The 27,656-nt window shown below is 40.4% G+C and overlaps 4 protein-coding genes across 7 annotated transcripts in view; all 4 read right to left on the bottom strand.

Moving 5' to 3' along the window:
* Nucleotides 1-875: 875 nt before the first annotated feature.
* Nucleotides 876-8,902, bottom strand: LOC148187183 (uncharacterized). Of its 3 annotated transcripts, none has more exons than XM_088088338.1 (6): nt 8,811-8,902; nt 5,395-5,448; nt 5,068-5,300; nt 4,372-4,599; nt 3,420-3,545; nt 876-2,711 (listed from the first exon to the last, which is right to left on the bottom strand). In XM_088088338.1, the coding sequence occupies exons 3-6, from the start codon at nt 5,114-5,116 to the stop codon at nt 2,587-2,589; spliced, it is 528 nt and encodes a 175-aa protein (XP_087944464.1). In that variant the 5' UTR covers nt 5,117-5,300; nt 5,395-5,448; nt 8,811-8,902; the 3' UTR covers nt 876-2,586. The 3 variants fall into 3 exon arrangements, with proteins under 3 accessions (XP_087944464.1, XP_087944462.1, XP_087944463.1); XM_088088336.1 differs by having other exon boundaries at nt 4,372-4,647; nt 8,811-8,897; XM_088088337.1 differs by having other exon boundaries at nt 4,372-4,647; nt 5,068-5,272; nt 8,811-8,887.
* A 1,491-nt stretch (nt 8,903-10,393) lies between these two features.
* On the bottom strand, nt 10,394-11,294 carry LOC121965861 (histone H2B 3-like). Its single transcript, XM_042515975.2, has one exon. It carries the CDS (start codon nt 11,122-11,124, stop codon nt 10,750-10,752), a length of 375 nt encoding a protein of 124 aa, XP_042371909.2. The 5' UTR covers nt 11,125-11,294; the 3' UTR covers nt 10,394-10,749.
* Nucleotides 11,295-12,412: 1,118 nt separating this feature from the next.
* Nucleotides 12,413-13,528, bottom strand: LOC121966950 (histone H2A-IV). The gene has a single exon (XM_088088339.1). It carries the CDS (start codon nt 13,501-13,503, stop codon nt 13,120-13,122), a length of 384 nt encoding a protein of 127 aa, XP_087944465.1. The 5' UTR covers nt 13,504-13,528; the 3' UTR covers nt 12,413-13,119.
* Nucleotides 13,529-15,479: 1,951 nt separating this feature from the next.
* The window catches only part of LOC121963605 (alpha-1A adrenergic receptor-like), an 18,249-nt gene continuing 6,072 nt past the window's right edge, over nt 15,480-27,656 (bottom strand). Inside the window, exons 3-7 of one of the 2 annotated variants that reach the window (XM_088088993.1) lie at nt 25,420-26,134; nt 24,104-24,355; nt 23,338-23,722; nt 17,928-18,049; nt 15,480-16,966 (exon numbers count right to left, since the gene is read on the bottom strand). In XM_088088993.1, the coding sequence (XP_087945119.1) occupies nt 16,655-16,966; nt 17,928-18,049; nt 23,338-23,722; nt 24,104-24,355; nt 25,420-25,728 (1,380 nt within the window). In that variant the 5' untranslated portion in view covers nt 25,729-26,134 and the 3' untranslated portion in view covers nt 15,480-16,654. The remainder of the gene's footprint in view (nt 16,967-17,927; nt 18,050-23,337; nt 23,723-24,103; nt 24,356-25,419; nt 26,135-27,656) is intronic. The other variant, XM_088088994.1, reaches the window with a different exon arrangement.

The following is a 27,656-nucleotide window of genomic DNA, read 5'->3' as shown; positions in this document are numbered from 1 at the left end:
TAAAAAAACCCTGATTATTAAATGTTGTTAAATGACACTTTTAAAATCTGTTTTATATGAACAGAGAAAAAATTTACTGTCTAAAACCACGTTTTATCAGACTTTTGAGTCAAACTTTTGTGGTAAAAGTTGTGATGTTAAGATAACAAATTTACATTTTTTATTAAATATAAAAGGATTAATATTCACTGTCGTATATTTAACATTATTCCATTTTATATTTGAAAAAGAAATTATATCAGTAAGAAAGCATGTTTTACCAACTGTTGAGTTTGCCTTTTATGTAGCCATGTTAAAATAATAAATTCACATTTTTATGAAATATAAAAAATATGAATACTCACTGTTAATACCATATAATTAATGTTATTCCATTTTATACTTTATGAAAGAAATTATATTAGTATGATTTTTTTGACTGTTTAAAACCATGTTTAATCAAACATTAGAGTTGGTATTTTATGGTAAAAGTTGTGATGCTGAGATAATAAATTTACATTTTTTATTCAATAAAAGAAGGAAAAATATTTACTGTTGTTAATAACATAGATTTAACATTATTCTATTATATATTTGATGAGGAAAATTACATCAGTATGATTTTTACAGTCTAAAATCATGTTTTATCAAACTTTTGAGTTGATCTTTTATGGTCAAAGATGTAAACATTTTTTATTTAAATTTAAAAAAAGATGATTACTCACTGTCATTAATACCATATATTTAATGTTGTTCCATGAAAGAATTTATATCAGTATGATTTATTTACTGTCTAAAACCATATTTTATCAAACTGTTGAGTCAGTCTTTTATGAGACAGAGAGAATCATAAATGTATGATTTAACTAGAGGAAAAGATCAAGAACAGAGACCAATGTGTGTGTGACATGTCTGATATTTTAAATTTAATAAGCAAACAAACGAACAAAAAAGACAGAGACAATCATAAAAGGATCACATAACCTGGGGACAATATCAAGAAAACTAAAATTATAAGTATTATGATTACATATTTAAAATTAGGTTAGTTATTATTTGTATTTATCATTTTATTTTATCATTTTTAAAAGTCATCTTTTACTCATTTCTTGCTAATTTTTAGGTTTCTTACGTTGCTTATTGTCTTCTTTCCATGTTTTTGATAAAAATAAAGCCAGTTTGCTCGGGTTGCAAAGGGTTAACTAAAAGTAGTAATACCAAATTTTACTTAAAAGTTGTTATATATATATATATATATATATATATATATATATATATATACTTTAGGTCCTCTCTAAGGAAAAAAAAGAAAAATCAAATATATAATGGAATGGGATCAAATATATGATATTAAAAATCATAAATATTCTTTTTTATTTCATAAAAAAATGCTAATTTATAATCTCAGCATCACTACTTTGACTCTTTTTTGGTTGTTTTTTGGAGCTCAGATAATTTTCTCGTCACTTTCTTGTTTCTTGGTTTTTTGTTTTGCATTAGCGGGACATTTCAAACCACGATGCTGGTCGCCTTTTCGTAAGAAACGTTTTTAAAAAGAAACCAAACCATTTTTTTCTGGTGTCTCAAATTTAAATGCTGGTGAGAGGCGGCACGGTCGCGGGTTTCAAAGGGTTAAGCAGCAGATGTGAGCGCTTGTTCCAGCACTTGGACGACCACTCAGTGACACACACACATCATTAACTCCAACATGCACACACACACAGGCGGCTAATGACCGTCATAGTCTGCTGACGCCGTGTGTTTGTCAGTCAGAGAGAAACCCAACTAACCGTGGCGAGCGTCACCGTGACGAACGCAAAACAAAAAAGTGTTTCTGAGAACTTCAGAGCGAAGACATCTCGTCTCAAATCTCCCAGAAACCAAAGCTGCTGCCTCTCAGTCACGCCTTCATCGCCTGAGGGTCAAAAAACATCCTGCAGAAGTTAGTTCATAACTCGTGTTTCTCTGTATATTTCATACGCTGTGAATTTTATTATAAGTTACTTAATAACTCATATTTCTCTGTAACTTTCATATATGTTGTGCACTTTACTGTGTTAAATATTGATCAATTTAGTGCAGCTGCAGCTTTATATTAATTCTTTTTCTGTTGGAAATTTGTCTTTTTTAGTCCATTTCCTTGTATTTTTTGATGGATCTTTTCTTTGTAAATGTTCTTTTTCATTGATTAAATACGTTCAATAAAAGGAAAAGTAGGTAAACAGAAATGAATATCTCATTTACACGTTCGTGAATGAATTTGGGGCGTTTGTTGCGTATATGTCTATTTTTGATTGCAGGTTATCGTTGTTTTTTATGTAGTTTAGACGGATGATGTTTCTGGGGCGGCATATCGTCCTGTGTTAGTTGGTTATTAGTTATTTGGTTTGTTCATCAGTTATTTTCAGCTGGTTGTTTAATGATCTTTGAGTTGGATGATGAAGAATGAGACTTTATTGTTGTTTTGTGTGTTTTTTTATTTTATCTTTATTGGTAGATTGATCGTTTATCGTTTATTACTGCTTTTTTGAATTATCATTAATATAATATATTATATTTCTGAGCCGTTAAAGGGAACGTGGCGTCTCCGGGGCTTTTCTGTGGAGTTTATGTATCTGACTGCTGATGAACTCTGACCTGCCCGTACTCCACCGTTTCTACGCAGGTTTCAGCCTCACGTTTCTTCTGACGCATCCGAATCTTCACGTCCGCGTACGTGATTTCCCCATCATCTGAAACACCAGAGAAACTTCTGCATCAACCGTTTATTTACAGATAATTCATGATTCTCTGGCTTAAAAAAAACAGACTTTTGTCAGACAGGAACTTTAAAAAACTGCAAACTTTGAAAATATCTGACACTCTGGTATGGTGAAGTCTTAAACACCCAAAATTAGGGGCTAAAAAGCTGCAGGAAAATTGGCGATGGGTCCCTAAAAAACACCTAACATTGGGGGCTAAAAATCTGCTGGAAAAAGTGATGGGTCCCTAAAACACATCCACACTTGCTACCTGAATATCCACTAAAAAAAACCCGACAGGTCCCTAAAAAACATTAAAAACATGGGGGGGTAAAAGTCGCTGCCATATGAATGAATTAGATAAACGGTTTTGTTTTTTTCCTACATTTTTTATCTTTAATTTGACACTTTGACTCATCTTACACTTAAATTTTCACTTCAGCTTCACTCAGCAGACACAGACGCCCACAGCAAACCTAAAAAAGGACCTAAATTTCTGAATAACGTTGTGTGCACGGTGCTGAAAACTGCATGTTTAACATTTAAAATGCTGAAAAACGTTGAAGCAGCTGAAATACAATCACTGAAAACAGAAGCCAAAGCTTCGGTTTAAAGTGAAAACGCCTGTTTATATCGTCTGTAACTAAAGATAACATTGGGTATATAATTGGGTGAACCGGCCCTTTAAACGGTTCTTACCTCCATCATCATCCGGAGAGACGCGCGTCTTGAATAACAGGACAAAACAAACCGACAGAGCGAGGAGGAAGAGGACGGCGGCGGCGGCGATGACCACAGGCGCATACAGGAACTGGAACCCAACAGCTCCAAGAGATGAAATACAGACATGAAAAGAGTTACGTTACTTTTACTTTACCTGCAATTTACAAGAACAAAACTACAACCACTAATAAAGTATATAACAGTACATAATTAGGTATATCACAGTATATACGCTCACAGGGGCTGTTTCTCTGCAGGTTATTTTACTGATAATATTTGTACGAAGCATCCTCAGTGCAGGACATTCAGTTATAATGAAGTATCCTTAGTGTGGTTTTAGTACTTCTGCCTCAATGCATTACATTTATTTAACAGCTTTAGTTACTTTTCATGATCACAAAACAGCAACAGGGCACTAAAAAACACCCACATTTAACACTTACACTTATGTAGCGACAGGTCCCTAAAAGAAGACCCATCTTTGGTGCTTAAGACGATGTTGGAATAACAGTGACGGGTCCCTGAAAAACACTCACATTTAGGGTCTAAAAAACTGCTGTAAAAACAGAGACAGTTCCTTAAAAAATCACCATGTTTGGGGCTAAAACGCTGCTCCAAACACAGTGACAGTGGTCCCTGAAAACACCCAGATTTGGGGGTTTAAAAGCTGCAGGAAAAACAGCAACAGGTCCCCAAAACACACAAATTTTGGGGCCACTGCAAAAAGACTGACCAGCTCCTAAAAAGCAGTTCTGACTGCTCAAATACAGCCGTTTTTTGTTATTGATTTTGTCTTGTGGTCTGCAGCTCGGCAGGCGTGTCACGTTAGAAATGTCTATAATGCGTAAGGAAGATGAAAATGTACCTCGGTTTGCAGAAACGTACAACGACAACATTTTCTTCTGATGACTCGGCTGTTCAGTCTCACCTCGACAGTCCGTCAGGCGCACGGTCGTCTGCCAGCTGCCGACCTCACAGGTCACATATCCGGACTGATCTGCCTCCACAGCGACGGTGCTGCTGACAGGACGGTCCGGCGGCTCGGCTGCGGGGTCGGCGGGTGGCGAGTTGTGGTCGGTGTGCAGTGATTGGTTGTTGAGCCTCCAGGTGAACTTGACATTGTGGCCTTCGGAGGTGCAGGTGACCTCCCTCCGTCCTGACGACGACACGCACACCTGAGAGACAGCTGGCTCCAAAACAGAAGCTGAGACACACAAATAAAGTTTAAAAACTGTCCTTTACCCGTACGATCACACAGGACGCGACGCGGCGCAGCATGTTTACGTTCAAAGTCAACGCGAAGACGCGGACAGACACAAATTCAGACCGGGCAGCTTTAAATGCTTTTAAAAAGGGTCTGAGCGCAGAAAAACTGACGTCGATCCAGGTTTCAAAGGGTTAAAGAAGTTTTCCAGCTTTGGACCACGCGTTCAACAGTCGTCGAGATTTTTCGTGAGGACCAAAGTGGCAGACAGCAACACCAACATCGTTTTTAATGAAGAAAATATAAACCAAAGTCGATGAACGCTGTGAATGTTTTAAAAAACAGCAGTGGGGATAAAAAAAAGGTGAAAATATCGTCCGAACTATCGCGATGAATTTAAGGTGAATTCATGGGTTTTACCGTGAGCTGCTGCCATCAGAGCGGCGAAGACGACGTTCAGAGGAATCATCTCTCACGTTTCATTTCTTGCAGCAATTCGGTGTTTCTGCTTCGCTCTGACCGAAGAAACTCTCATCAGCGATTCTCAAAAATATTCTCTGGTTTTGTTTATTTCCCACGCAGCTCCGTCTGCGCTGCTGTTTGCAGCCGCGCTCTCAGGTAACAGCTGAACAGGAAGGAACCAGCGTTCAGCTCTATAAACCACAGCATGTAAATAAACAGGAAACCGAGACTGTAAACGACAAAACAATCAGGCCTTTCTAACATACGAGAGATTAACTTAGTTACCTGACTGTGAATCTGACGTGTGTCTCGTGGCCGACTGGCTGCTGCACCAAAAACCTAAAAAGATTCGTGAGGCGTGTTTTATTGACTTTGGTTATTGAGTTCGTCTGTACGTCTGCAGACTGAAACATATACTGTCAACCATCACATAAAACAAACACAACAGCAGGTTTCACCACTGAGAAGCTGCAACTTTGACACTTTCAGTCAAAACAGTCAAACAAATGAGTCACATTTTGAGTCGTGCCAACACCTGAGAGGCTGCGTGCTGAGTTAACCTCTTAGTGACTGTGTGGTGCATTTTACGCGCTTTACATTCTTCATTTTTTGATAATTTTGTCTGTGTTCATGCACGTGGCAAACATTTAGTCCAGATTGTGTGTTTTAGTTTAAAATTTTAAATATTTATTTAAACATCTACAGTTTTACGACTGTTAAACTCAATCTGCACATTCCTGATATAGTCAGTCAGTCAGTCATTTTCTGTAACCGCTTGTCCTCGTAAGGGTCGCAGGGGGGCTGGAGCCAATCCCAGCTGTCATCGGGGGGAAGGCGGGGTCACCCCGGACAGTTCGCCAGACCATCGCAGGGCCGACACATATAGACGAACAACCATACACACTTACAGCCACACCTAAGGGCAATTTAGAGTCATCGATTAACCTGAGCTGCAGATCGCAGTGAGCCAGTAGCATTATCGATGAGACAGTCAATTTGGGAATGACTTAAGTTAGTAGTAGTGTGCTCAGGAGTTGTAAGACATGGTAATGATGTCAAAGCAGAGGGAATTAGTTTCTTAAATTTAGCCACTGCTGAATCAGATAGACATCTAGAAGAGTAGCTCTTACTGAGAGGCTTGTAGTCAAGTAATAAAAAATTAAAAGTTATCAAATAATGGTCAGACAGAGCAGGAATCTCAGGAAAGACTGATAAATCTGCAATATCAATGCCGTACGCAAGGACTAAATCGAGGGAGTGATTGTAGCGGTGGGTGGGTTTATGTACACACTGACTGAAGCCTATTGAATCCAAAAGTGTGGAGAAAGCAGAACTAAGGCTATCACTATTAACATCCATGTGAATGTTAAAATCCCCCACGATAATAATTTTGTCTGATTTGAGCACTAAACTTGATATAAGCTCAGAGAACTCAGATAGAAATTCAGAGTATGGGCCGGGGGCGCGGCACACTATGACAAACAGAATTGGCTGTAGAGTTTTCCAGGATGGGTGAGAAAGACTAAGAAAAAGGCTTTCAAATGAATTATAGTTTAACTTGGCCTTAGTGTGAATTGCTAAGCTTGAATCAAAAATAGCAGCGACTCCCCCTCCTCGGCCAGTGTCCCGCGCAACGTGACTATTTATATGACCAGGAGGAGTGGATTCATTCAGGCTAACGTACTCTTCAGGACAGAGCCAGGTCTCAGTGAGGCATAATAAATCAATATGGTTATCCGATATTAAATCAGTGACTAAATGAGCCTTGGTTGATAAGGATCTAACGTTCAAGAGTCCGCATTTAATTCTCCTGTTATGATGCTGTATGACAGGAGATGAGTTAATTTTTATGAGATTTTCATGTACAACTCCCCTTTTGTTTATTTTAGTATTAAACAAATGAAGTGGTCGGGGGACAGACACTGTTTTTATAACATTTACATTATGGGTGTGTGACTGTGCTAGAGGAAGCTCAGACCGTGTAAGACTGCGACTCTCAAACCTGGTCCCAACTCTGGTTCGTCATGGCTTTGGGCCTCTAATAAACTCGGCCAGATTCTTAGAGAGGAGAGCGGCTCCATCCAAAGTGGGATGGATGCCGTCCCTCCGGATAAGACCAGGTTTACCCCAAAAGGAGCGCCAATTATTAACGAAGCCCACATCATTTGCTGGACATCACCGCGACAACCAGCGGTTGAGTGCTGACATGCGGCTAAACGTGTCATCACTGGTCACATTGGGGAGGGGTCCAGAGAAGATTACGGTGTCCGACATCGTCTTGGCGTACTCACACACCGACTCTATGTTAATTTTAGTGACCTCCGATTGACGTAACCGGGTGTCATTGCCGCCAACGTGAATAACAGTCTTACTGTATTTACGTTTAGCCTTAGCCAGCAGCTTCAAATTTGACTCGACGTCGCCCGCTCTGGCCCCAGGGATACATTTGACTATGGCCGCTGGTGTCACTAACTTCACGTTTTGCAAAATAGAGCTACCAATGACCAGGGTTGTGTCCTCGGTCGGTGCGTGGTTGAGAGGGGAGTACTTATTTGAAACGTGAAGGGGGGGTGGGAGGTGTACCGCGGGCTTCGGCTTACTACGCTTCGCTCGGACAGTCGCCCAGCCTCCCGGCTGCACGGGGGCTGCCGGGGGACGGCTAGCAGAGGCTACGCTATGTCGGTCCGCGCCGGCTACAGGGGCTCGCTAACTATCGCAGCTACAGAGGGATTATCCACGGTGCGGAGCCGCGCTTTCAGATCGCTAAGCCCCGCCTCCAACGCAGCAAATAAACTACACTTACAGGAAACACCATCACTGAAGGAAGCAGAGGAGTAACTAAACATCTGACACACTGAGCAGGAGAGGAGCAGAGGGAGAGGAGCAGAGAGGAGAGGAGCAGAGGGAGAGGAGCAGGGAGGAGAGGAGCAGGGAGGAGAGGAGCAGAGAGGAGAGGGAGGAGAGGAGCAGAGAGGAGAGGGAGGAGAGGAGCAGAGGGAGAGGAGCAGGGAGGAGAGGAGCAGAGAGGAGAGGGAGGAGCAGGGAGGAGAGGAGCAGAGGGAGAGGAGCAGGGAGGAGAGGAGCAGTGAGGAGAGGAGCAGAGAGGAGAGGGAGGAGAGGAGCAGAGAGGAGAGGAGCAGAGAGGAGAGGGAGGAGAGGAGCAGAGAGGAGAGGGAGGAGAGGAGCAGGGAGGAGAGGAGCAGAGAGGAGAGGAGCAGAGAGGAGAGGGAGGAGAGGGAGGAGAGGAGTAGGGAGGAGAGGAGCAGAGAGGAGAGGAGCAGGGAAGAGAGGAGCAGAGAGGAGAGGAGCAGGGTGGAGAGGAGAGGGAGGAGAGGAGCAGGGAGGAGAGGGAGGAGAGGAGCAGGGAGGAGAGGAGCAGAGAGGAGAGGAGCAGAGGGAGAGGAGCAGAGGGAGAGGAGCAGGGAGGAGAGGAGCAGGGAGGAGCCCTCGCTAACCAGAGCTAATGCTAACGCAGCTAACGGGCTAACAGTGAGCGGCTGTGAATACGCAGGAAAAGCCGCTGAGAGGAGACAGCTGTGAGAGATTCAGTAAAACTTGAGTGAGTTTTCAGTCACAGACAGATAACAGCAGCCGCAGTCAGGAACAAGTTAGAAGATCAGCTGAGGATCGCTCGTAGGAGCAGCTCAGAGACGCTACCAGAGACACAGACGAGGACACCGGAAGTGATGTAACGCGCTTACCCGCGGTACGTCAGCACGTCAAAAAGCAGCCTGATGTCTCTCAGTGTTTGGAGGAAGCTTCATCTAACTCTGAGTGATTCAGAAATCGTTTCAGAGATGCCCACCAGCAAAAAAAAAGATGACTGGAAAGATCAAATTCCACACCTGCTGACATCCCGTCTGCTAATCCTCAGTGTTTGAGGCCAGGACAGGCCTGTCCCGCCGTACAGGCCTGTACGGCGGGACAGGCCTGTCCCGCCGTACAGGCCTGTCCCGCCGTACAGGCCTGTCCCGCCGTACAGGCCTGTACAGCGGGACAGGCCTGTACAGCAGGACTCCTGATTATCATCACCATTATTCGGCCTTTGTTTGCTGTAATGCATATTTCTGTAACGTAAGCCTGTGCTGGTTTTATGTGAGCCCCGGTCGGAGCAGCAGAAGATGGAGAGGAGAAGGCAGTGCCAAGTGCAAAGAAAGTGAAAGAAAAACAAAGCAAAGGATACTTGTGTCAAATGTCACATAGGTAGTGTGCGGGAGCTGCACGTGGAAGCTACAGGTTACCTGTGCTGACAAAAATGGCATCATAACAGCAGAGTGTCTTCAGCTGGCTGGCGGTCATCACAGCATTTTGGGATCTTCATAATAGTTAACATTTCTCATTGTTAAGGTCTAATGATGACACCAACCTATTCTGAAAGCAGGACACATTTGTTTTTATTTCGCAGAGTTTGCCTGTGTAACTGCAGAGAATCAGAATCACAATGCTCTTTATTGTCATTATACAGTCCTTCAGTGCAAGTACAAAAGCTTTTTACAGAATTAAGTACAAAATAGGTAGAAAAATAGCAATAGGAATATGAATAAAAAAGACAGAAATAAAAATAAAAATAGACTTATATACAGCTATGTACATGGGTGTGGAGGTATAAGTTAAATAATAAATATGAGCAGAGCGACTCGGTGTATTGTATGACATATTGCACAGTATGTGAAGTATATTGCACATAGAAGTTATGTTGTGTCAATTAAATAAATAAAACACTGATTCATTATAGTTTTCATTTACTGTCTTGATGTGTTTTTTACCTATTCCACCAATTTATTCTTAGATGTTTTTAATGATAATCCAAATTATAATCAAATAATGACCATAGCATAGCATACTAGAATGAATCATTCTAGTACCGAGTGTTAAAAAAATCACCAAAAATAAAACATTTATCACAGCCATGATTAATGCTGTATTTTCATTAGTGATCTGTCTCTACCTGAGCGGCTCATGCAGCCCGTCACTCAACCCCCCCAATGTTCAACTCAACGCTACGCCCTTGGTTACAATAATGTATAAATAACTACATAATACCACAACAGCAAAACTTACATTTGTGCATGTATGTTTCCATGTTTTTTATATTCATTATTTCATTCTGATTTGAGTAAAGTCACACACATTAAACTGTATTTTCATGTGTAAAAACTGAGGGTGAAACAAGTTAACAGTGAAGAAATGTGTACAATTAAATGCAAAGATAACATTACCTGATAAATGATCAATAATCAATATGATGTGTGTTTACAGAAATACAGACTGCAAGGGCCAGAAATAAATTTGAAAGTTAACTTTATATCTTATCACAACTTTTGAAATGTAAAAAACTACAGCAGGTCCAACCAGCTCATAAGTAGTGAAAAATAAAATGCACTTTTTAATTTGCTTTATACACAAGTTTCTTTCTCCTGTTTACTGACACATTTTAACTCCTAACTGTTGATTGGTTAATACCTGTGATAAATAGGAAGTAATTGATTAAATATGTAAATAACTGATCAATAATAAAACACATTGGCAGATATTTTCAATGTAAGTGAGGAAATGAGCTCTGAGTAGATGGAGTGTGGCTCTGAAAAGAGCCTTCTTGTTGTTGTTGTTGTTGTTGTTGTTTACAGGTGAGCTTCCTGTTTACTTGGAGCTGGTGTACTTGGTGACGGCCTTGGTGCCCTCGGACACGGCGTGCTTGGCCAGCTCCCCGGGCAGCAGCAGGCGCACGGCGGTCTGGATCTCCCGGGAGGTGACGGTGGAGCGCTTGTTGTAGAGCGCCAGGCGCGAGCCCTCACCGGCGACGCGCTCGAAGATGTCCCCGACGAAAGAGTTCATGATGCCCATGGCTTTGGAGGAGATGCCGGTGTCGGGGTGGACCTGCTTCAGCACCTTGTAGACGTAGATGGCGTAGCTCTCCCTCCGGCCTTTTCTCCTCCTCTTAACAACTTTGCTCTGAGTTTTAGCGGCTTTTTTGGAGCCTTTCCTGGCGGGTTTGGGGAGAGCTGAGTCAGACATTTTCACGGAATTTAATATAAACAGTTATCTGAGACGCGAACTCGTCTTTTAACTTATATGCGCTTTATGCAAATGAAGTGTGCCGTCGCACGTACGGGATTGGCTGAGCGCTGTGATCAACACTGAGCATGCGCACTCACAACCATCCTGAGTTTGAATTTTTAAATATCAGAAAAAATATCATGTAATTCACGTTTAACCCTTTGAAACTGTTTTCATTTATTAGCAAGAAATTCGCGAAAATAAAATAAAAATACCTTAGCACAATTTAGAAAAAATAAGAAAAGGACAAGGTAAAAAAAAAAGAAAGAAAAATGAATTACCCCAAAAACTGCTATAATTTAACAAAATGTATCTATTTTTATCCTGTAAAATAATTTTAAAATCATAATTATAATGATTATGAATATAGTTTTCAGCACATTTTAAAATAATAATATTAATATCATTAATATATTATATTTTCGGGTCTTTTTTCTGGTCCCTTTCACTAACTTGTTGTAAATGTTGGACATTTCTTGTCTAGTTGGACATTGTCTTTTCACTCATATTTTAGAAAAAAGATCCAGCTTTCAAAGGGTTAAAGTAACCAAGTACTTTTATTCCTCTAAGTATTGCACTGATATACAATTAGAGGTACTTCTAATTTTGAAGAATATTTACATCTTTATATAATTTTTAAGCACTTTTCATTTTTGACCAGTGACCGACTTGGCAAAAAGTGTCCAATAATTTGCAAGAAATTAGTTAATGGGACAAAAATTAAAGGCAGATCAATAGATCTTTAGGGGTTTATAGGGTTAAAGTGCATTTATCGAGCATTAACACCTAAAATCAAGCAGGTGATTTTAAGCACACATTATTGAGAGTACCGCATTTTCAAAAAAATGACGCTTTTGTTACGTTTTTGGTGGGAGGAGTGTGCTTATTACATTGATCTAATTCCTTCAGTGTCAATAGGGCCTTATGATAATATAAATAATAATCAGTCATGATCATAACATTCATACTCAGAATTTATGTTGCACTTTTTAAGATTTAAGGTTTTTTTCGTGCATAAAAGCCAATACCGTGAGGATGTGCTTTCAGTCGTTCATCATCCTAAAATTTACAATTTATTTTGTTTTTACAAAACAGATCATAGAAAGACTCTTTTTTTTGTAAAATAAATAAATAAATAAATAACATAAAATTATATTTTATTTCAATTATATATGACAGAAAAAGGACAAATGATAGACAAAAATAGAGGAGGGGGGCACTTCTAATTTTAGAAAATCACAATTATAATAAAAAATATAAATATAATCATAATATTTTGTTGACCTGCTGTATTTAAATCGCATCTGCGGACGTAAGAGAAGACGGTGGGCGGGGCTAAACTCAACATCCTGCCACTTTTTTCTTACTCACATTTTTTCATCATTATTTATTCATTTGTAACTGGTAAAATTCATTTCCTCTCCTTTTAAAGCTTTAATTTTAAACTTTAGATTAATTTTATGTATAATATGTAATTTATAAAAGACGAAATAAATTCTGCAGCTCTAATTATTCATTTTAGAAATTTAGTAATCAATGATTTAGGTTAAATATTTCTGTTCCATTTCCTAAAAAAGAAGTGTTTCGATTAAAATATATATTAAGAAAAGGACAAAAATGCTGCAGCTGACATATTGCCTTATTATATTTTTGGAGACCTCAGTAAGGTTTTGGGAAATTTTGCTTTTCATTCTTTAAATAAAACTTAACTGGTTTCATTACTTACATTTCCAGTTTTTCATAGAATCAAAGCTTAATGCAGTATTATTGTTATAGCGTAAATATTACTGATTTTTCACGATCAAACTAAACGTTATGAGGCTCAAAACATTTGATTATAACTCACATTACAAACATGTAAGTGCTTTAAATAATAATAAGGGTTGGTCTTTAGATCGAAGTGTGTGGCTCTTAAAAGAGCCGTTGTTTGACGCCGGGGTTCCCGGTACTGGTCTACTTCTTGGGGCCCTTGTCGGTCTTCTTGGGCAGCAAGACGGCCTGGATGTTGGGCAACACGCCGCCCTGAGCGATGGTCACTTTGCCCAGCAGCTTATTGAGCTCCTCGTCGTTGCGGACCGCCAACTGCAGGTGTCGGGGGATGATCCGGGTCTTCTTGTTGTCGCGAGCTGCGTTCCCGGCCAACTCCAGGATCTCGGCGGTCAGGTACTCCAGCACCGCCGCCAAGTACACCGGAGCCCCGGCGCCGACCCGCTGAGCGTAGTTACCCCTCCGCAGCAGCCTGTGGACGCGGCCCACCGGGAACTGCAGCCCGGCCCGGGAGGACCGGCTCTTCGCCTTCGCTCTGGACTTTGCTACTCCTTTACCGCGGCCGGACATGACGAGGCTGTTAGATTATTAAGAAACAAAGAGAGAATAACTTTGTCTGCTCACAGCGGGAATTTATAACAACACAGCTGCTCGCTGATTGGTCACATTGAGCGTAGCTAAGCTCGTCCAATCAGAAACGAGTGCGTCATTGCCCCCGCAGCTTGCCGCTCAATCTAGTTAGGATATTCAAAAAATAAATAAATACATTATAAAAAAAAGGGGACAAAGTAAGAGATTATTATTATTATTATTATTATTATTATTATTATTATTATTATTATTATTATTATTATTATTATTATTATTATTATTATTATTATTTCTGATGATTCTAATAATAATGCAAATCATTTTCATGGTGTTTTTCAGTAAGTATTTTTTTTTGTAAAAAATTCTAATGATTCTCTCTTTTCTCTAAAACAAACTATTTGTTTGCAGTTTGCAGGACATTTTATACCAAGTTGTTGACTGATTTTTTCCCCTGTGTTTTTGAAAGAAATTGAACCATTTCAAATTAAAACCACATTATTTTTATTAATAATACTAATTATTATAATTGATGAATCAAAAATAAACTGAACGGGTAAAAAAAATTAAATTTATTCAGGAACAGTGCTGCCTTTACACACACTCTCTGTGACTGACTAACTAAATAACTAAAACCATAAATGAATAAATAAATAATATCATTTATAATAATAGCCATAAGAATAGAACAGAATAAATACATTTCTAAAAGTCTTGTTTCTCGCTCTCTTCTATTTTTAACATTAATTTTCAGGTAATTTTCTTGCTCACTTCCTTTTTCTCAAGTTTCTGAAGGGAATTCAACCAATTTATTCAGGTTTCAAAGGTAAAATACTTGTGAAAAGCATCAATGCAGCACTAGAAAAGCTGATGTCGATCCAGGTTTCAGAGGGTTAATCCGGATCACTTCAGGTCCTGTTTATATAAAAATAAAAAATAAAAATAAGAGTCTGAACTCTTCAGCAACATAAAGAGCACTGACAATGAAGCTGATACTTTTTCTTAAATTTATTTTATTAATTCACTTAAATTATCACTTTTAATCACAACACGTCAAACTCATTAAATATCTTAATTCATAAACACCAACGTTTAGTGAATTCTTCTCCGTCCGTCTCCTGCTGCTGCGTCAGCACAGAGGTAGGTCCACGGCGTGCTTAGCTTAGCTTAGCACAAACACTGGAAGTGGGGGGAAACTGTTAGCGTCCCGACAATCTTTCCTGTGGTCAGCTGACTTCAGCCAACAACAACAACAAAACACAGCACGATAATAAACAGTGATGAGAAGCACACACACACACTCACACACTCACAGCAGGACGTTTAAGATTCGGTGTGAAGTACAAAAACACCAAGCAGCAGCTGCACTTCCTCCGACGTCCACCAGGCGCCGCCGTCATCACAGTCCGCGTTTAAATTTCTCCGGACAAAGTTCAGCTCCGAGAGAAGATTTTCAAAATAAAGGTTCAGTCAGGGAGATATTAAGGCTTTAACAGGTCCGAGTCTTCTCGAGTCCACTCGATATCACGCATGCTACGCTAACATTAGCATTAGCATTAACAGCGAGCTAACTAGCGAATTCGCTCATCATGTTAATTCCTACGATCGCAGCTGCTCAGCTCTCGAGCTTAACTTTAAAAGTGTTTTAAATCATCAAATACTGTTTTTACATGACAACAAATAAAAAAATGTTTGTAGTTAGCATCAGTTAACATAAAATTAAGTTGAGAATAATTTAAGTTCCTGGTTCCTTCTCAAAAACTAATTTCAGCAGAACTTTGACTCGTTTTTTTTTTTGGTGGGGGTGGAGGGGGGGTGATTTGTTTTGGTTTTTACTTTATTTTTTAATTAAATTAGAAATTAAGCTCAGTTTTCTGAAGCTCAGTTGAAATAAAGAAGAATTTGCTGTGTAAGAAAATCACAAATTTACATTATTTATTTAGTTTTTAGGTTATATATATATATATGTTTTTTCTGTTTGATTTCCTGTTGACCTAATACATATTTATTTACAGGGTTCAGACACATTTTTATAGACTTTTCCAGGACTTTTCTGTGACTTTGAGGCCAATTTTAAAGGTCATACATTTTCGGTACTGACCACTGATACTCCTTCATGCTTTCTCATCACTATTTAACAGGTTTTTTTATATATTATCTAAAAAATAATGATTTCAGAACAGGATTAGAGCTGAATATTTAGATATAACTTGGGGACTGTTTGTCATTTACTGTTTTTTCATTAACATTGTTGGCACTCTATAAAGAATAATTTTGGCAATTATTTTTTCTTAAAGAATTTTTGAAAACTTTTAAAGATTAAATTTTGGCCTTTATTTAAACTTTTGGCAATTTTTAAAGAAATAGTGTTGGCATTTTTAAAAAATGTTAAAGATGAAATATTGACAATGTTTTCTTCTTTAAACCTTTTTATCAATAAAAAATATTTTTTTAAAAACTGTTCGATAATTTTTTGGCATTTTTCTGTACAATTTTCAAAGAAAATCCCTCAAAATTACACTATTTATCAGCCAGAAACTGTAAAAACTAATGTTATCCTTGGATTGACTTTGTTTTTTGACAAATTTAAATAAATTGTAGCTCAAATAATTCACTGCGTGTACATTTTACTCCCGACAGACTCACCAACCAGCAATGACAGCTTGAGGACTTCAATATTAATTTTAGCACCAAATCAAAATAAATAATGTCAACATTTCTTTGTTTAGTTTCACAAAACTTTGTTTTTCCGACTTATTTAAGTCAGTTTCAAAGTTGGGAGCTTTTTTCAGGACAATTTCAGAATAAAAAATATTAAAAGCATGACAGTAAATAAAATGTTATTTTTTTCATTTACAGAGAGAAAGCCGGTGTTGAGTTTTAATCACTGATGTAAACTGAATTTAGTTGTTTTGATGGTTATTTCCATATTTGGGTTGAAGTTTTCGGGAGTTGCTCTGTTGCAGTCGAGGTTCTGCTCGGAGACGTCAGCTGGTAAAAAAAAAAAAAAAGAAAAAGTCTTCAGGTGTTTGAGTTTCATCATCACACCTGAGCGTCTGGTGACGTCAGCAGTGACGCCTGCGTGTGGATTCAAAAACAACTTCCTGTCCGCTGCAGGTTGGGGGCGTGTCGGTCAGTGTTTGTTCACGTTCCGACCGTTAACCGCCATCCCCGCCCTCGGGCCCTTAGCGAGTGGGGACACGGGGCTCGGCTGGACCCCGCCGGTCGGCCCCGGGAGGCGTTCTCTGTCGGAGGAGGAGGGCCACGGCGGGGGGCGGAGCCTGGAGGCGACGCAGCGCGGGCTGGGGCTGATGGAGGACAGCGTCTGCTGGCTGCCGTTGAGGAAGGACGAGGTGTTGGAGCCCTGATGGCTGCGGTAGTTATAGTACGCCTGCCAGCCCTGACGCTTCCTCTTCCACCGACAACGCAGGATCCGGATAAACGCCTGAGAACACGGAACACCACCACAGGGTCAGTGACATCATCACAGGCATGGACGAAATTTTGATTTTAGAGGTGGGGGGGACACAAGTGTTTTTCATAAAACACGCACACACACACACCACACAGAGGCACGCCGCACGCACACACGCGATTCACAACATAGATAGCACGTGGACATAAATTAAACATTAGTGTAAATGAAATCTCTAATATTACAATCCGTCTTGCTGACGTGATTCAGGCAGAACAAACGTCCAACATGATGTTCAAAAACCTAGCCGACAGGCAGCAGCAGATCACCGGGAAGCTCGAGTCGGGAGCTCCTGTCTCGGGCAACTAACAAACCAGCGTTCAAATCCTGGCGGTTTACGACCTGATTGAGTGACAGGGGGGGACGGCCAATCACACAGAAACGGCAGAGCCAATCGAGGAGTGTGTGGGCGGTCTAAACAGGCTTCAGCTTTAGCGGCCGTTTTCCGCTTGGTCCTAGTGCCTGACGCGTCTCAGGTTAATATAGTGTAACACTGTTTCTGTTGAAAAAGTGTAGGGGACATGTCCCCTGCGTCCCCCCCTAAAATTACGTCCGTGATCACAGGGACATACAGAGCACACGGAATACATGGAACACGTGAAACACGTGAAACACGTGAAACGCATGAAAGTCTCTATCAGTAGTACTATGAGTATTATCAGTAATATTATCAGTAGTATCAGTAGTAGTACCTGTTCAAACTCACGGCTGTAGCAGGGGTAGATGATTGACTGACTGAAGTTCTGTTAGTATCAGTAGTATTATCAGTAGTAGTATGAGTATTATCAGTAGTAGTAGTAGTACCTGGTTGAACTTGCGGCTGTAGCAGGGGTAGATGACTGACTGACTAAAGTACTGGTAGTATCAGTAGTATTATCAGTAGTAGTATGAGTATTATCAGTAGTATTAGTAGTAGTATGAGCAGTAGTACCTGTTTGAACTCGCGGCTGTAGCAGGGGTAGATTATGGGGTTCAGGCAGCTGTTGAAGTATCCCAACCAGAAAATCACTTTAAAGAACGTCTCAGGAGGACGAAGACTGCTGTTAAAGGAACCTGAACACACACACACACACACACACACACGCACACGCACACACACACACACACACACACGCACACACACACACACACACACACACACACAGATGCAGAGTTAAGCTCTGATGACTCTGGAGGTGAAGATTTAATGAAGCGGCTGCAGTTGAGACATGAAACCAGCAGGGAGCAGCAGGTGACCATCACCTCTGATGTACACGGACGTCGGGGGGCTTTTTTTCTTATTTTTGATTTGCATGCTTAAAAAAACAAACATTAAATACATTTTTTTCCAAAATGTTGGTGAATTTAAAAAAGTGTGCTTTGATGATGCCATGCCTTTTGCATGTTTCCATTATAGATTTTTTTTGCTGATTTTTCTTTTTATTTAAATTTGTAGCTTTTGTTTCTTTTCAGTTTTTTTCACTTTAAAAGAAAAGGGTTAAAAGAGCTCGCCACGCGCTGGGAGGAGCTTTGATGTGAGGAGACGTGAGCAGTCTCCTCGTCTCCTTGTCTCCTGTGTCCTCGGGTGATGTGCGGCGTGTCGGAGGTTTCAGGAGGATTCTGGGGGATTTCTGAGGATTTCTGAGGATCAGGTTTCTCCTCAGATAACGGACTCGTGATCAGGTGGATTATTTCTCCCTGAACATGGACTTGTAAGGCCATCCTGCGCCTGAGGCTGCGGGCTCTGACTATATATGAAGAACCTGACCTCCATCATGTGAAGAACATGTGACACCTGCACGCGCTGCATCACTGTCGGCTGAAAAAACACCCCGCTGTCTCCAAGTTTGGAGAGAGCGGGGGAGTGATCCAGGAGCGGCGCCGGACTCCACTCCTGCTGCTCCTCGTCTTTAATAAAAAGGCGTCCCGCTGCATTAAACCCGGTCTTTAAAGGCCGCAGGAGGCGCAGAGTCACCCGCTGCTGATTTACCGAGGACGCACTGCAGATCATGACTCAGCAGGATGGCGACGCTGCGTCAGCGTCAAACTCGGCACCTCGCCACGCACCGTCACACAGGGGCCGCTGTACCGTCAGAGGAGTCTGGGGGCCCGGACCTCCGTGTTCATGCAGGAGCTCTATTCTGACGCCTTTATGCAGTCTGGCTCCTTATTTACCCCCAAAACTATTTATAACTTTAATTCTGAATATTGATGATAACAAATATTACTGGTTGTAGAAAAAGAAAACTGCTATCAGGAAACATTTACTTTTTGACTAAAGAAATAAAAAAAGTCTGTATTTTAGTTAAAAGTGCAGGAATCAAACTGTCAAGTATAAGTACGGACAGATTATTAGATCCAGGAATTTTATTAATATTAGGGACTGTTAGTTATTTATGGGGGGGGGGGGTGCAAAGAGCAAGAGGCATATTAAATATTTTTTAAGCACTGGGGAGGGACTGATGTTTCTATTTGGGCTTTTCTATTTGCATTTTGTTTAAAATTGTTTTTATTTTTACTGACAAATTTTTAAGAATGTTTTTTCTCCGCTAAATTTTAGCATTTTTTTTTCCTGAAGTGTTTGGTGATTTCTTTTTTTTTTCTTTAAAATGTTTTGACAGTTTTCAAAGAAAAAAAAAACATTTTTGGTGATTTTTAAAGAATATTTGCTGATTTTTTTTCTTTATAATTTTTTGGCAATTTTTTTGTCTTTGAAACATTTTTTTTTTTTTTTTTAATTCTTGGAGATTTTAAATTTTCTTTTTTAAATTGTTGGCAATTTTTGTTCTTTGATATTTATTTTCAATCAAAATGTTTTACCATTTTTATAATCTTGGTAAAAAAAAATATTTCTTTAATTTTTTGGGCATTTTTTTTCTTTGAAAATTATTGCTGATTTTTTTGTTGTTATTTATTTCCCCTTTTTTCTAGGAACACAACTATTCACTGTTGAATAACAGAGTTTTTAAAAGTCATTCAATCCTTCATTAAATTGACTTTGTTCAAAACCTAATAATACAACTTTAAGATTTTTTTTAACAAGAAAAACCCATTTAATTAGCTGCTTTGAAAGCCTTTTTTACTATATATAATATTTCAAACTTTCCTCTCTAATATTTCTTTTTATTGCTCATCAACACATTTCTCCTCCAAACAGCTGAATTTATTCAACTTTCTCACCAAAAACTACATTTTAAAAGACGAGTGTTGATGTGTTTGTTTCCATAAATGGGGAATAAATAACAACAGAAACTAAAGAAACATCAAATCAGCCAAGAATAACCATCCCTAAAATAAAGAATGATCATAAATATCTGAGTCTGGTGCAGCTCAGATGGGACACGTTTTTACTTTTTGTCCTAAAACGAATGCGTCACTGAACATTTTTGATTTCCGTGTGCTGCTGCGGCGTGGACGCGGCGAGCGTGTTTGTGGTCAGAGTCAACATGTCGGATCACAGCTGTGTTTGTCTGAGCATCAGAGGATCAGCCGCAGAATATTAAACCTCTTTATGAAAGCGGCGGCGCTCCAGAGGTCACCTGCTGAGCGCCGCGGCTGAGCCCGACACCGTGTTATCGTGTTCAACGCTTACCGAATTTAACAGGAGCCTTTTTAGGAAATCAGGGACTCTGACTCCGTCCTCAAGTCCTGAATCCAGTTTGGATTTTCTGATAAGCAGAAAATATCCGGACGGAGTCTGAATGAAAATGCAGAGAGACTAACTACGTTTTTTAAGAAAAATAATTCTTGGTTTTTATGAGGGGGGATTTTTAGCAATCATTTTTTTCTTTAAATTTTTTCCACAATTTAATTAATTTATCTTATCTTGTCTTGGCCCTTACTCGACCATGACTTGCCCCTTACTTGACCCAGATTCGACCCTAACTTGGCCCAGACTCAACCTCAACTCGACCCTGACTAGGCCCTTACTCTTCCCTGAGTCAACCCTGACTAAGCCATGACTCGACCTCGACCCTAACTCAGCCCAGACTCGACCCTGACTCGACCCTCACTCGACCCTGAGTCAACCCTGACTAAGCCATGACTCGACCCTGACTCGGCCCTTACTTGATCCTGACTTGACCCATACTCGACCCTAACTCGGCCCAGACTCGACCCCAACTCAACCCTTACTCGACCCTGACTCGACCCTCACTCGACCCTGAGTCAACCCTGACTCTGCCCTTACTCGACCCTGACTCGACCTTGACTCGATCTTGACTCGGCCCTGATTCAACCCTGACTAAGCATGACTCGACCCTGACTCGGCCCTTACTCGACCCTGACTTGACCCACACTCGACCCTAACTCGGCCCAGAATCGACCCCAACTCAACCCTTACTCGACCCTGACTCGACCCTGACTCAACCCTCACTCGACCCTGAGTCAACCCTGAGTCAACCCTGACTCTGCCCTTACTCGACCCTGACTCGATCTTGACCCGATCTTGACTTGGCCCTGATTCAACCCTGACTCTGCCCTGACTCGATCCTGACTCGGCCCTGACTCGACCCTGACTCGATCTTGACTCGATCTTGACTTGGTCCTGATTCAACCCTGACTAAGCCATGACTCAACCCTGACTCGGCCCTTACTCGACCCTCACTAGACCCTGAGTCAACCCTGACTAAGCCATGACTCGGCCCAGACTCGACCCTGACTCTGCCCAGACTCAACCCTGATTCGGCCCTGATTCAACCCGGACTCTGCCCTGACTCGACCCTGACTCGGTCCAGACTCGGCCCTGATTCGGCCCACTCCATCTTTACTAACATAAACAAGTTCCCGTCCAGCCGCCTGATCCGAGGCTCAGCTGTAATCCGTGTCAACAGCCGCAGGGAACGTCTGGCGTCGCGCCAGCGTCCGTGTGGTGGGAAATAACGAGTGTGTCACTTCCTGTGCTGATGGCGTCTCCGTCACTGTGAGAAAACTGCTGCTGGCTGCTGATTGGTCGCCGCCGCGGGGTCAAATACTTCAGATATGAAGGACACCGAAATGACGTCGAGTTTCTCAGCATCAGGAGGAGTTAGCGAAAAGGAACGGACTCTTTTTGACGCTTTGATTCATCACAGAAACGTTTAAACATAAAACTGTCGTCTTTCTTCTCAGCAGACAGCAGAGGCTGCGTTTGAAAGAGATTCAAAGATGAAAGTTCGCTCCACATTTCTTTGTTTTGTGAGAGCTGATTTAATCAGCGGCTGTCAGAGGACACGAGTTTCAACCTCCACACAGACACGATGCACATTTACGAAGAATTCAGCTTCAAATCGAATTATGTTTCTGCTTCTTGGTAGTGAGATCAAAAGGTCCGAGTTTACAGTCAATCCGGACTCAAATACTCGTCCGTCTTGTTATTAAGAGTCAGAGTTTCAGATTTGGAGCTTTTCAACTGATGATCAGGAAAACTATGAAGGACAAAAAGGCAAAAATGTGACCTGAACTAAACAGCATTTTTGTCTCAAGACTAAGACTAAATGTGAAATAGCTGCCAAAATTAACACTACTTTAAAAATGTAAAAATTAATGAATAAATAAAACTCAGCGCAGGTCTGTTAACCCTCTGACACCAGAGCAAATTGGTTTGATTTCTTTCAAATACGTGGAGAGAAGGCAAGGAGCAACTTAACAAGAAAATGAGCACAGAATTTGTAAAAAAAAAAAAAAAAATACAAGAAAAAAATGACAAGAAAATTACCTGAAAACATGCAAAAAGTTTTTTTTTGTTTTTTAAAAGAAGAAATTTACCTGAAATTAGGAAATAAAATAAGTTTAAAGAAGTTTAAAAAAAAGAAGTTTAAAGAAATATTTATATATACAAAAAAGTCACAAAAAAAGATAAATACCTTAGAAAATGCTACAAAATATTTATTTTACATATTTTGTTTTATTTTTTCTGGAACATAATTTTAATTACAAAGTCACTTAGTTTTCGGGACATTTTCCCCTATTTTTGGATAATTTTCTAATAATCCTCTGCTTTTGAGGAGCATTTCCTTCCTCGTTTTTATATTATTGAAAGAAATCAAACCATTTTGCTGTAGTTTCACACGCTCAAATATCTCGTGAAAGGCGTCTGAACGCAGCGAGTAAAGTGATGTCGACCGGTTTTCTACGGCTCGCGGGCGCCAAACGTGCTCAAACCGCCAGTAAGTTTCTCGAACGCACTTTTAACTGAATTCGTTAAACGAGAGAAAAGCTGACAGGAGGTTTTCAGTGTTGCAGTAGTTTATGTTTGGAGCCTCCTGCGGTGAGTTTTTTGTGTTTTTTGAAGTTGTGTGTGGTCAAACTCATGATGGTGGTTTTTAAACCTGCAGCGCGTTGAGTATTCAGGGCCGCCGTAGCGGATTGGACAGTGAACGTACCGATGGGCAGAGCCAGGAAGAACGGCAGCCAGCACAGGATGAACATGCCGACGACCACGCCCAGCGTCTTGGCCGCCTTCTTCTCTCTGGAGAACTTGAGCAGCTTCACGGTGAGAGTGCTGCGTGCAGCCGAGGCACCGCCCCCTCCGGCCTTGGGGGCGGGGCACAGTTCGTGCTGGTTCCTGCAGTGGATCCTCAGGGTGAGCTCGGAGTCCTGCTGGCGCTCCTTCATCACGCCGGCCTCCAGGTTCTTGGTGGTGCGTTTGGCCACGATGTAGACGCGGAAGTACATGGCGAGGATGACGGCCAGCGGGATGTAGAAGGAACCGAGCGACGAGAACAGGGCGTAGAACGGTTCCTCGGTGATGAGACAGACCGTGTCGTCCTGCAGGAGGCGCACAGAGAAACGCTTTGGTCAGAAACTTAATTCCTTAAAATACAAGGTTCAAACACATTTCTACCCGCACATCTCCAGGACTTTTTCCAGGACTTTTTCCAGAACGTTGAGGCAAATTTTAAAGACGAAAACTTCTCTGAAACGACCATCGATACTGCGATTTTCTTATTTTCATTAAAAATCACAGCCAGAATCTGTGAAAACATAACTAATCTTTGTCAGACATCATGTGTTATTATACAGGTTTGTGGAACAAAATTCCAGGACTTTTCCAGGTTTTTCATGACCTTGTGAACCCTAAAAACACCTCTGTGCCTGTCAGGGACGACCTGATGCGTCTCAGCAGTGCATGATGGGAGGTTTCCGTACCTGTGAGGGCGGCTGCTTCCAGCCCAGCAGCGGGCCGATGGAGATGACGATGGAGAGGATCCAGACGCCCAGCATGGCGAGCAGCGCCCGCTTCTCGGTCACGATCATCGGGTACTGCAGCGGGTAGCGGACGCCGATGTAGCGGTCGATGGAGATGACGCACAGAGACATGATGGACGCCGTGCAGCACAGGACGTCCACCGCCGCCCAGATGTCACAGAAGATCCGACCAAACACCCAGTAATCCAGAACCTGCAGAGACAGGAAGTGACGGACAACACTTCCTCTTCAGGTCAGAGGTTCTGGACAGAAGCGTAAACATTTAGTATTATCCAACGGGGGAAAAGTCCAGAAACCAAAATAATACATTTCAAATTATGTTTATAAGCAAAAATATATCCATAAGTATCTGCATTTTTTCTTGAGGTCATTGTCTTGTTTTTTATTTTTGCAATTTTCTTGCAAATTTTTAGATTTGGGGAATTTTTTTTTCAAAAAGCTAGGGGAAAAATATCCTTAAAAAGGGTATTTTAAATATCATAATTATGTATTTAAAATTATTTTAAAGAACTATTATTATTATCTTTAAGCATGGTTTTTTTTTTATTTTAAAGAAATCCAGCCAATTTACTCCAGTTTCAAAGTTTATATTTAGTCTTTAAGTAAGTATCAGAGAATTGTAAAATATCCATCCTGGTTTTGTAGTGTACTCAGTTAAAAGAGGAAAAGAAAATGATGTGAAATTCAGCCATGAGATATTATCCAAAAATGGGGAAAATGTGGAGAAAACCATAATATTTTAAAATTATGTTGTGGAAAAAAGAAAATTCAAATATATATTTACATTTACATAAAGACATTATCATTCTAGATTATTATTGACTTATTTTTTCTTTCTTTTATTCAATGTTTAGTTTTTTTGTTTGTTTGTTTACATTTTACTTTTTTCTTGCTAATTTTTGGGTTAGGGTTAGAAAATGATGTGAAATTCAGCCATGAGATATTAGATTAGATATTATCCAAAAATGGGGGGAAATATCCAGAAAAGATCAACTATTTAATTAATAAATTACTATTATTATTATTTTTTTAAATCATGATATGGGAAAAGTAAAGTAAAATATATCCATATATATTTACATTTACATATGAAATTAACTTTTTTCTTTTTCGTTTTTTTCTTTTGTACATTTTGCTTTTTTTTCTTGCTAATTTTTGGGACATTTCTTGAATTGATTTTTTTTTACAGAAATCCAGTCAGTTTCCTCGTGTTTCAAAGGGTAAACTAACTGATCAATAATCGATAATAGTCTGACCTCCAGGGTGGCGGACACGGGCAGCACGGTGGTCCCCAGCAGCAGGTCGGCGATGGCCAGGTTGATGATGAAGTAGTTGGTGGGGATCCGCAGGTGTCGGTTACAGACCACCGACAGGATCACCAGGATGTTCCCCACGATGGCGAACATGATGAAGAAGGCCAGCACCATGCCCACCGGCACCGCCCGGCTCAGGTCCAGCGGGGGCTGCGGGCCGTCGGAGCGGTTGGAGGAGGAGTTGGAGCCCGGCAGCAGCGGCTCGGTCCCGGGGTAAAGATCCGCGGAGGAGCCGTTAGTCCACAGACTCATTGCGAAAAAAACAACAGTTTTCTTTTTACTTTTAAAGATAATTAAAAACACTTAATTTGACAAATTTTAACACAAGAAACAGCAGCGTATCTCCTCACTGCCGTTTAACGGTCCTTAATGTTTAAAAAACCCGAGTGTTTTTTGGCAAAAATCCGTAAAAAGCCGAAGTGAGAGCGCTCGTGCTTAAACCCCATGGCTGAGAGAGGAGCGCTCGTGCCCCCCGGGGCTCAGTTTGCGCGGGAGGCGCGCGGCAGCAGCAGCAGGTGGAGGTCTGCCGGCGGTCACTCTGACCGCCTGCTGCCGGCCGGAGGAGCTCCTGCTCGGCGTAAAAACTGCGGCTGCGGCGGCGTGTCGCGGATCTCTGTGTCCTTTTATGGTCCAAGTGTTTAATGTGGGAAAGTTTCAGCTGAAGGAGAGAAAAAAGAAAAGAGACAGCGAGTCCATCTGTCTGTCTCTCAGGGGGACAGAGACACACTGACAGCCTGTCTCTCTCTCTCTCTCTCTCTCTGGAGTTTAATGCAGTGTTTCTACAGCAGGTTGAACTGTACGGAGGCCCTGAAGTGCTAAAAATACAACAAACTAGAAAACTGATATTTTTCAGTTGTGCATTTTCTTCAAAGACCAGATTTTTATTGTGAGTAAAAAATAATAATATTAAATTCTGAAATTGTTTGTACAGTGGCTCAGAGTGCAAAAAATACAACAAAATAGACATTTTCCGCAGTCAATTTTCTTCATAAACAAGGGATTTTTGTCTTGTTAAAAATTAATAATATTAAATTCTGAAATTGCTTTTTCGGTGGCCCACAGGTTAAAAATATACAGCAACAAAAAGAAAACAGTGCTAATTTTCCACAGTACCCTAGATTTTCCTGAACAACCAGAGATTTTTTTCTAGTTAAATTCTGAAATTGTTAGTGCGGTGGCCTAGAGGTGCAGAAATTACGACAAAATAGAAAACTAATAATTTTCCGCAGTAGCCTAGATTTTCTTCAACAATGAGAGATTTTTACTAGTTAAAAATTGACATTATTAAAATCTGAAATTGTTTGTATAGTGGTACAGTGGTGCAAAAAATACAACAAAATAGAAAATTAATAATTTTCCACAGACAATTTTCTTCATAAACAAGAGATTTTTTCTACTTAAAATTAATATTATTAAATTCTGAAATTGTTCATACAGTGGCCCAGTGGTGCAAAAAAATAACAAAAAATAATTATTTTCAATATGTTACATGCTAAGTAGATTTTATTTTCTTTTTTTATATTGATTTTATATGTTTTTTTTATATAAAAAAAATATGTCATTGTAATATGAATATATATTTTTTTAATTATGTAGAAACATAACACAAAGTCCAGTCCTGTAAAACCATACCAAATGTTAATCTTCCAGTGAACGGCCAGAATAAACTGGTTTATTTAGGGCCTTTCTGTTTAAGTTCAGACACGTGGCTGCGACCTTTAAGTGAATAATCGAGTCACTTTAATTCACTTTACAGAACAGCGATCATTCGCTGAAGCAATTTAATTTATCTTTACCCATTCATGAGGGTCAACACACACACACACAAACACACACACACACACTGTCCTGCTGACACAAATGCTCACCACAGCAGCAAACATGGATTAATCCGCCGCTGAAAATAGTCCCACAAAATGTCACTATTTGCTCCTGTTTGTTTGGTAAAAACTATAAGCAGCTGTCTGAGGAAATGACTGATGAAACTATAGATTTGTGTGTTTACATATAATAAAAATAAACCAAAATATTCATGCGTTACCGCCCATCAGAGGATACTGTGCTTTTTGCACATTATTGTTCATCTTAATTGTTAATATTTTCTTTTTTTGCATTCCTTTTTTCTCTTACTATAATGATTTCCACCTAAAGTTTTGTGTTAATGTTGATTTCTGTTAAAT

The sequence above is a fragment of the Plectropomus leopardus genome, chromosome 15 (assembly GCF_026936395.1).
Source record: "Plectropomus leopardus strain MGB_pleo_1.0 chromosome 15, ASM2693639v1, whole genome shotgun sequence".
In the NCBI taxonomy this organism is placed as follows: domain Eukaryota; kingdom Metazoa; phylum Chordata; class Actinopteri; order Perciformes; family Serranidae; genus Plectropomus; species Plectropomus leopardus.
The sequence above is the reverse complement of the archived record's forward strand: the minus strand, read 5'-3'. Positions and strand labels throughout refer to the sequence as shown.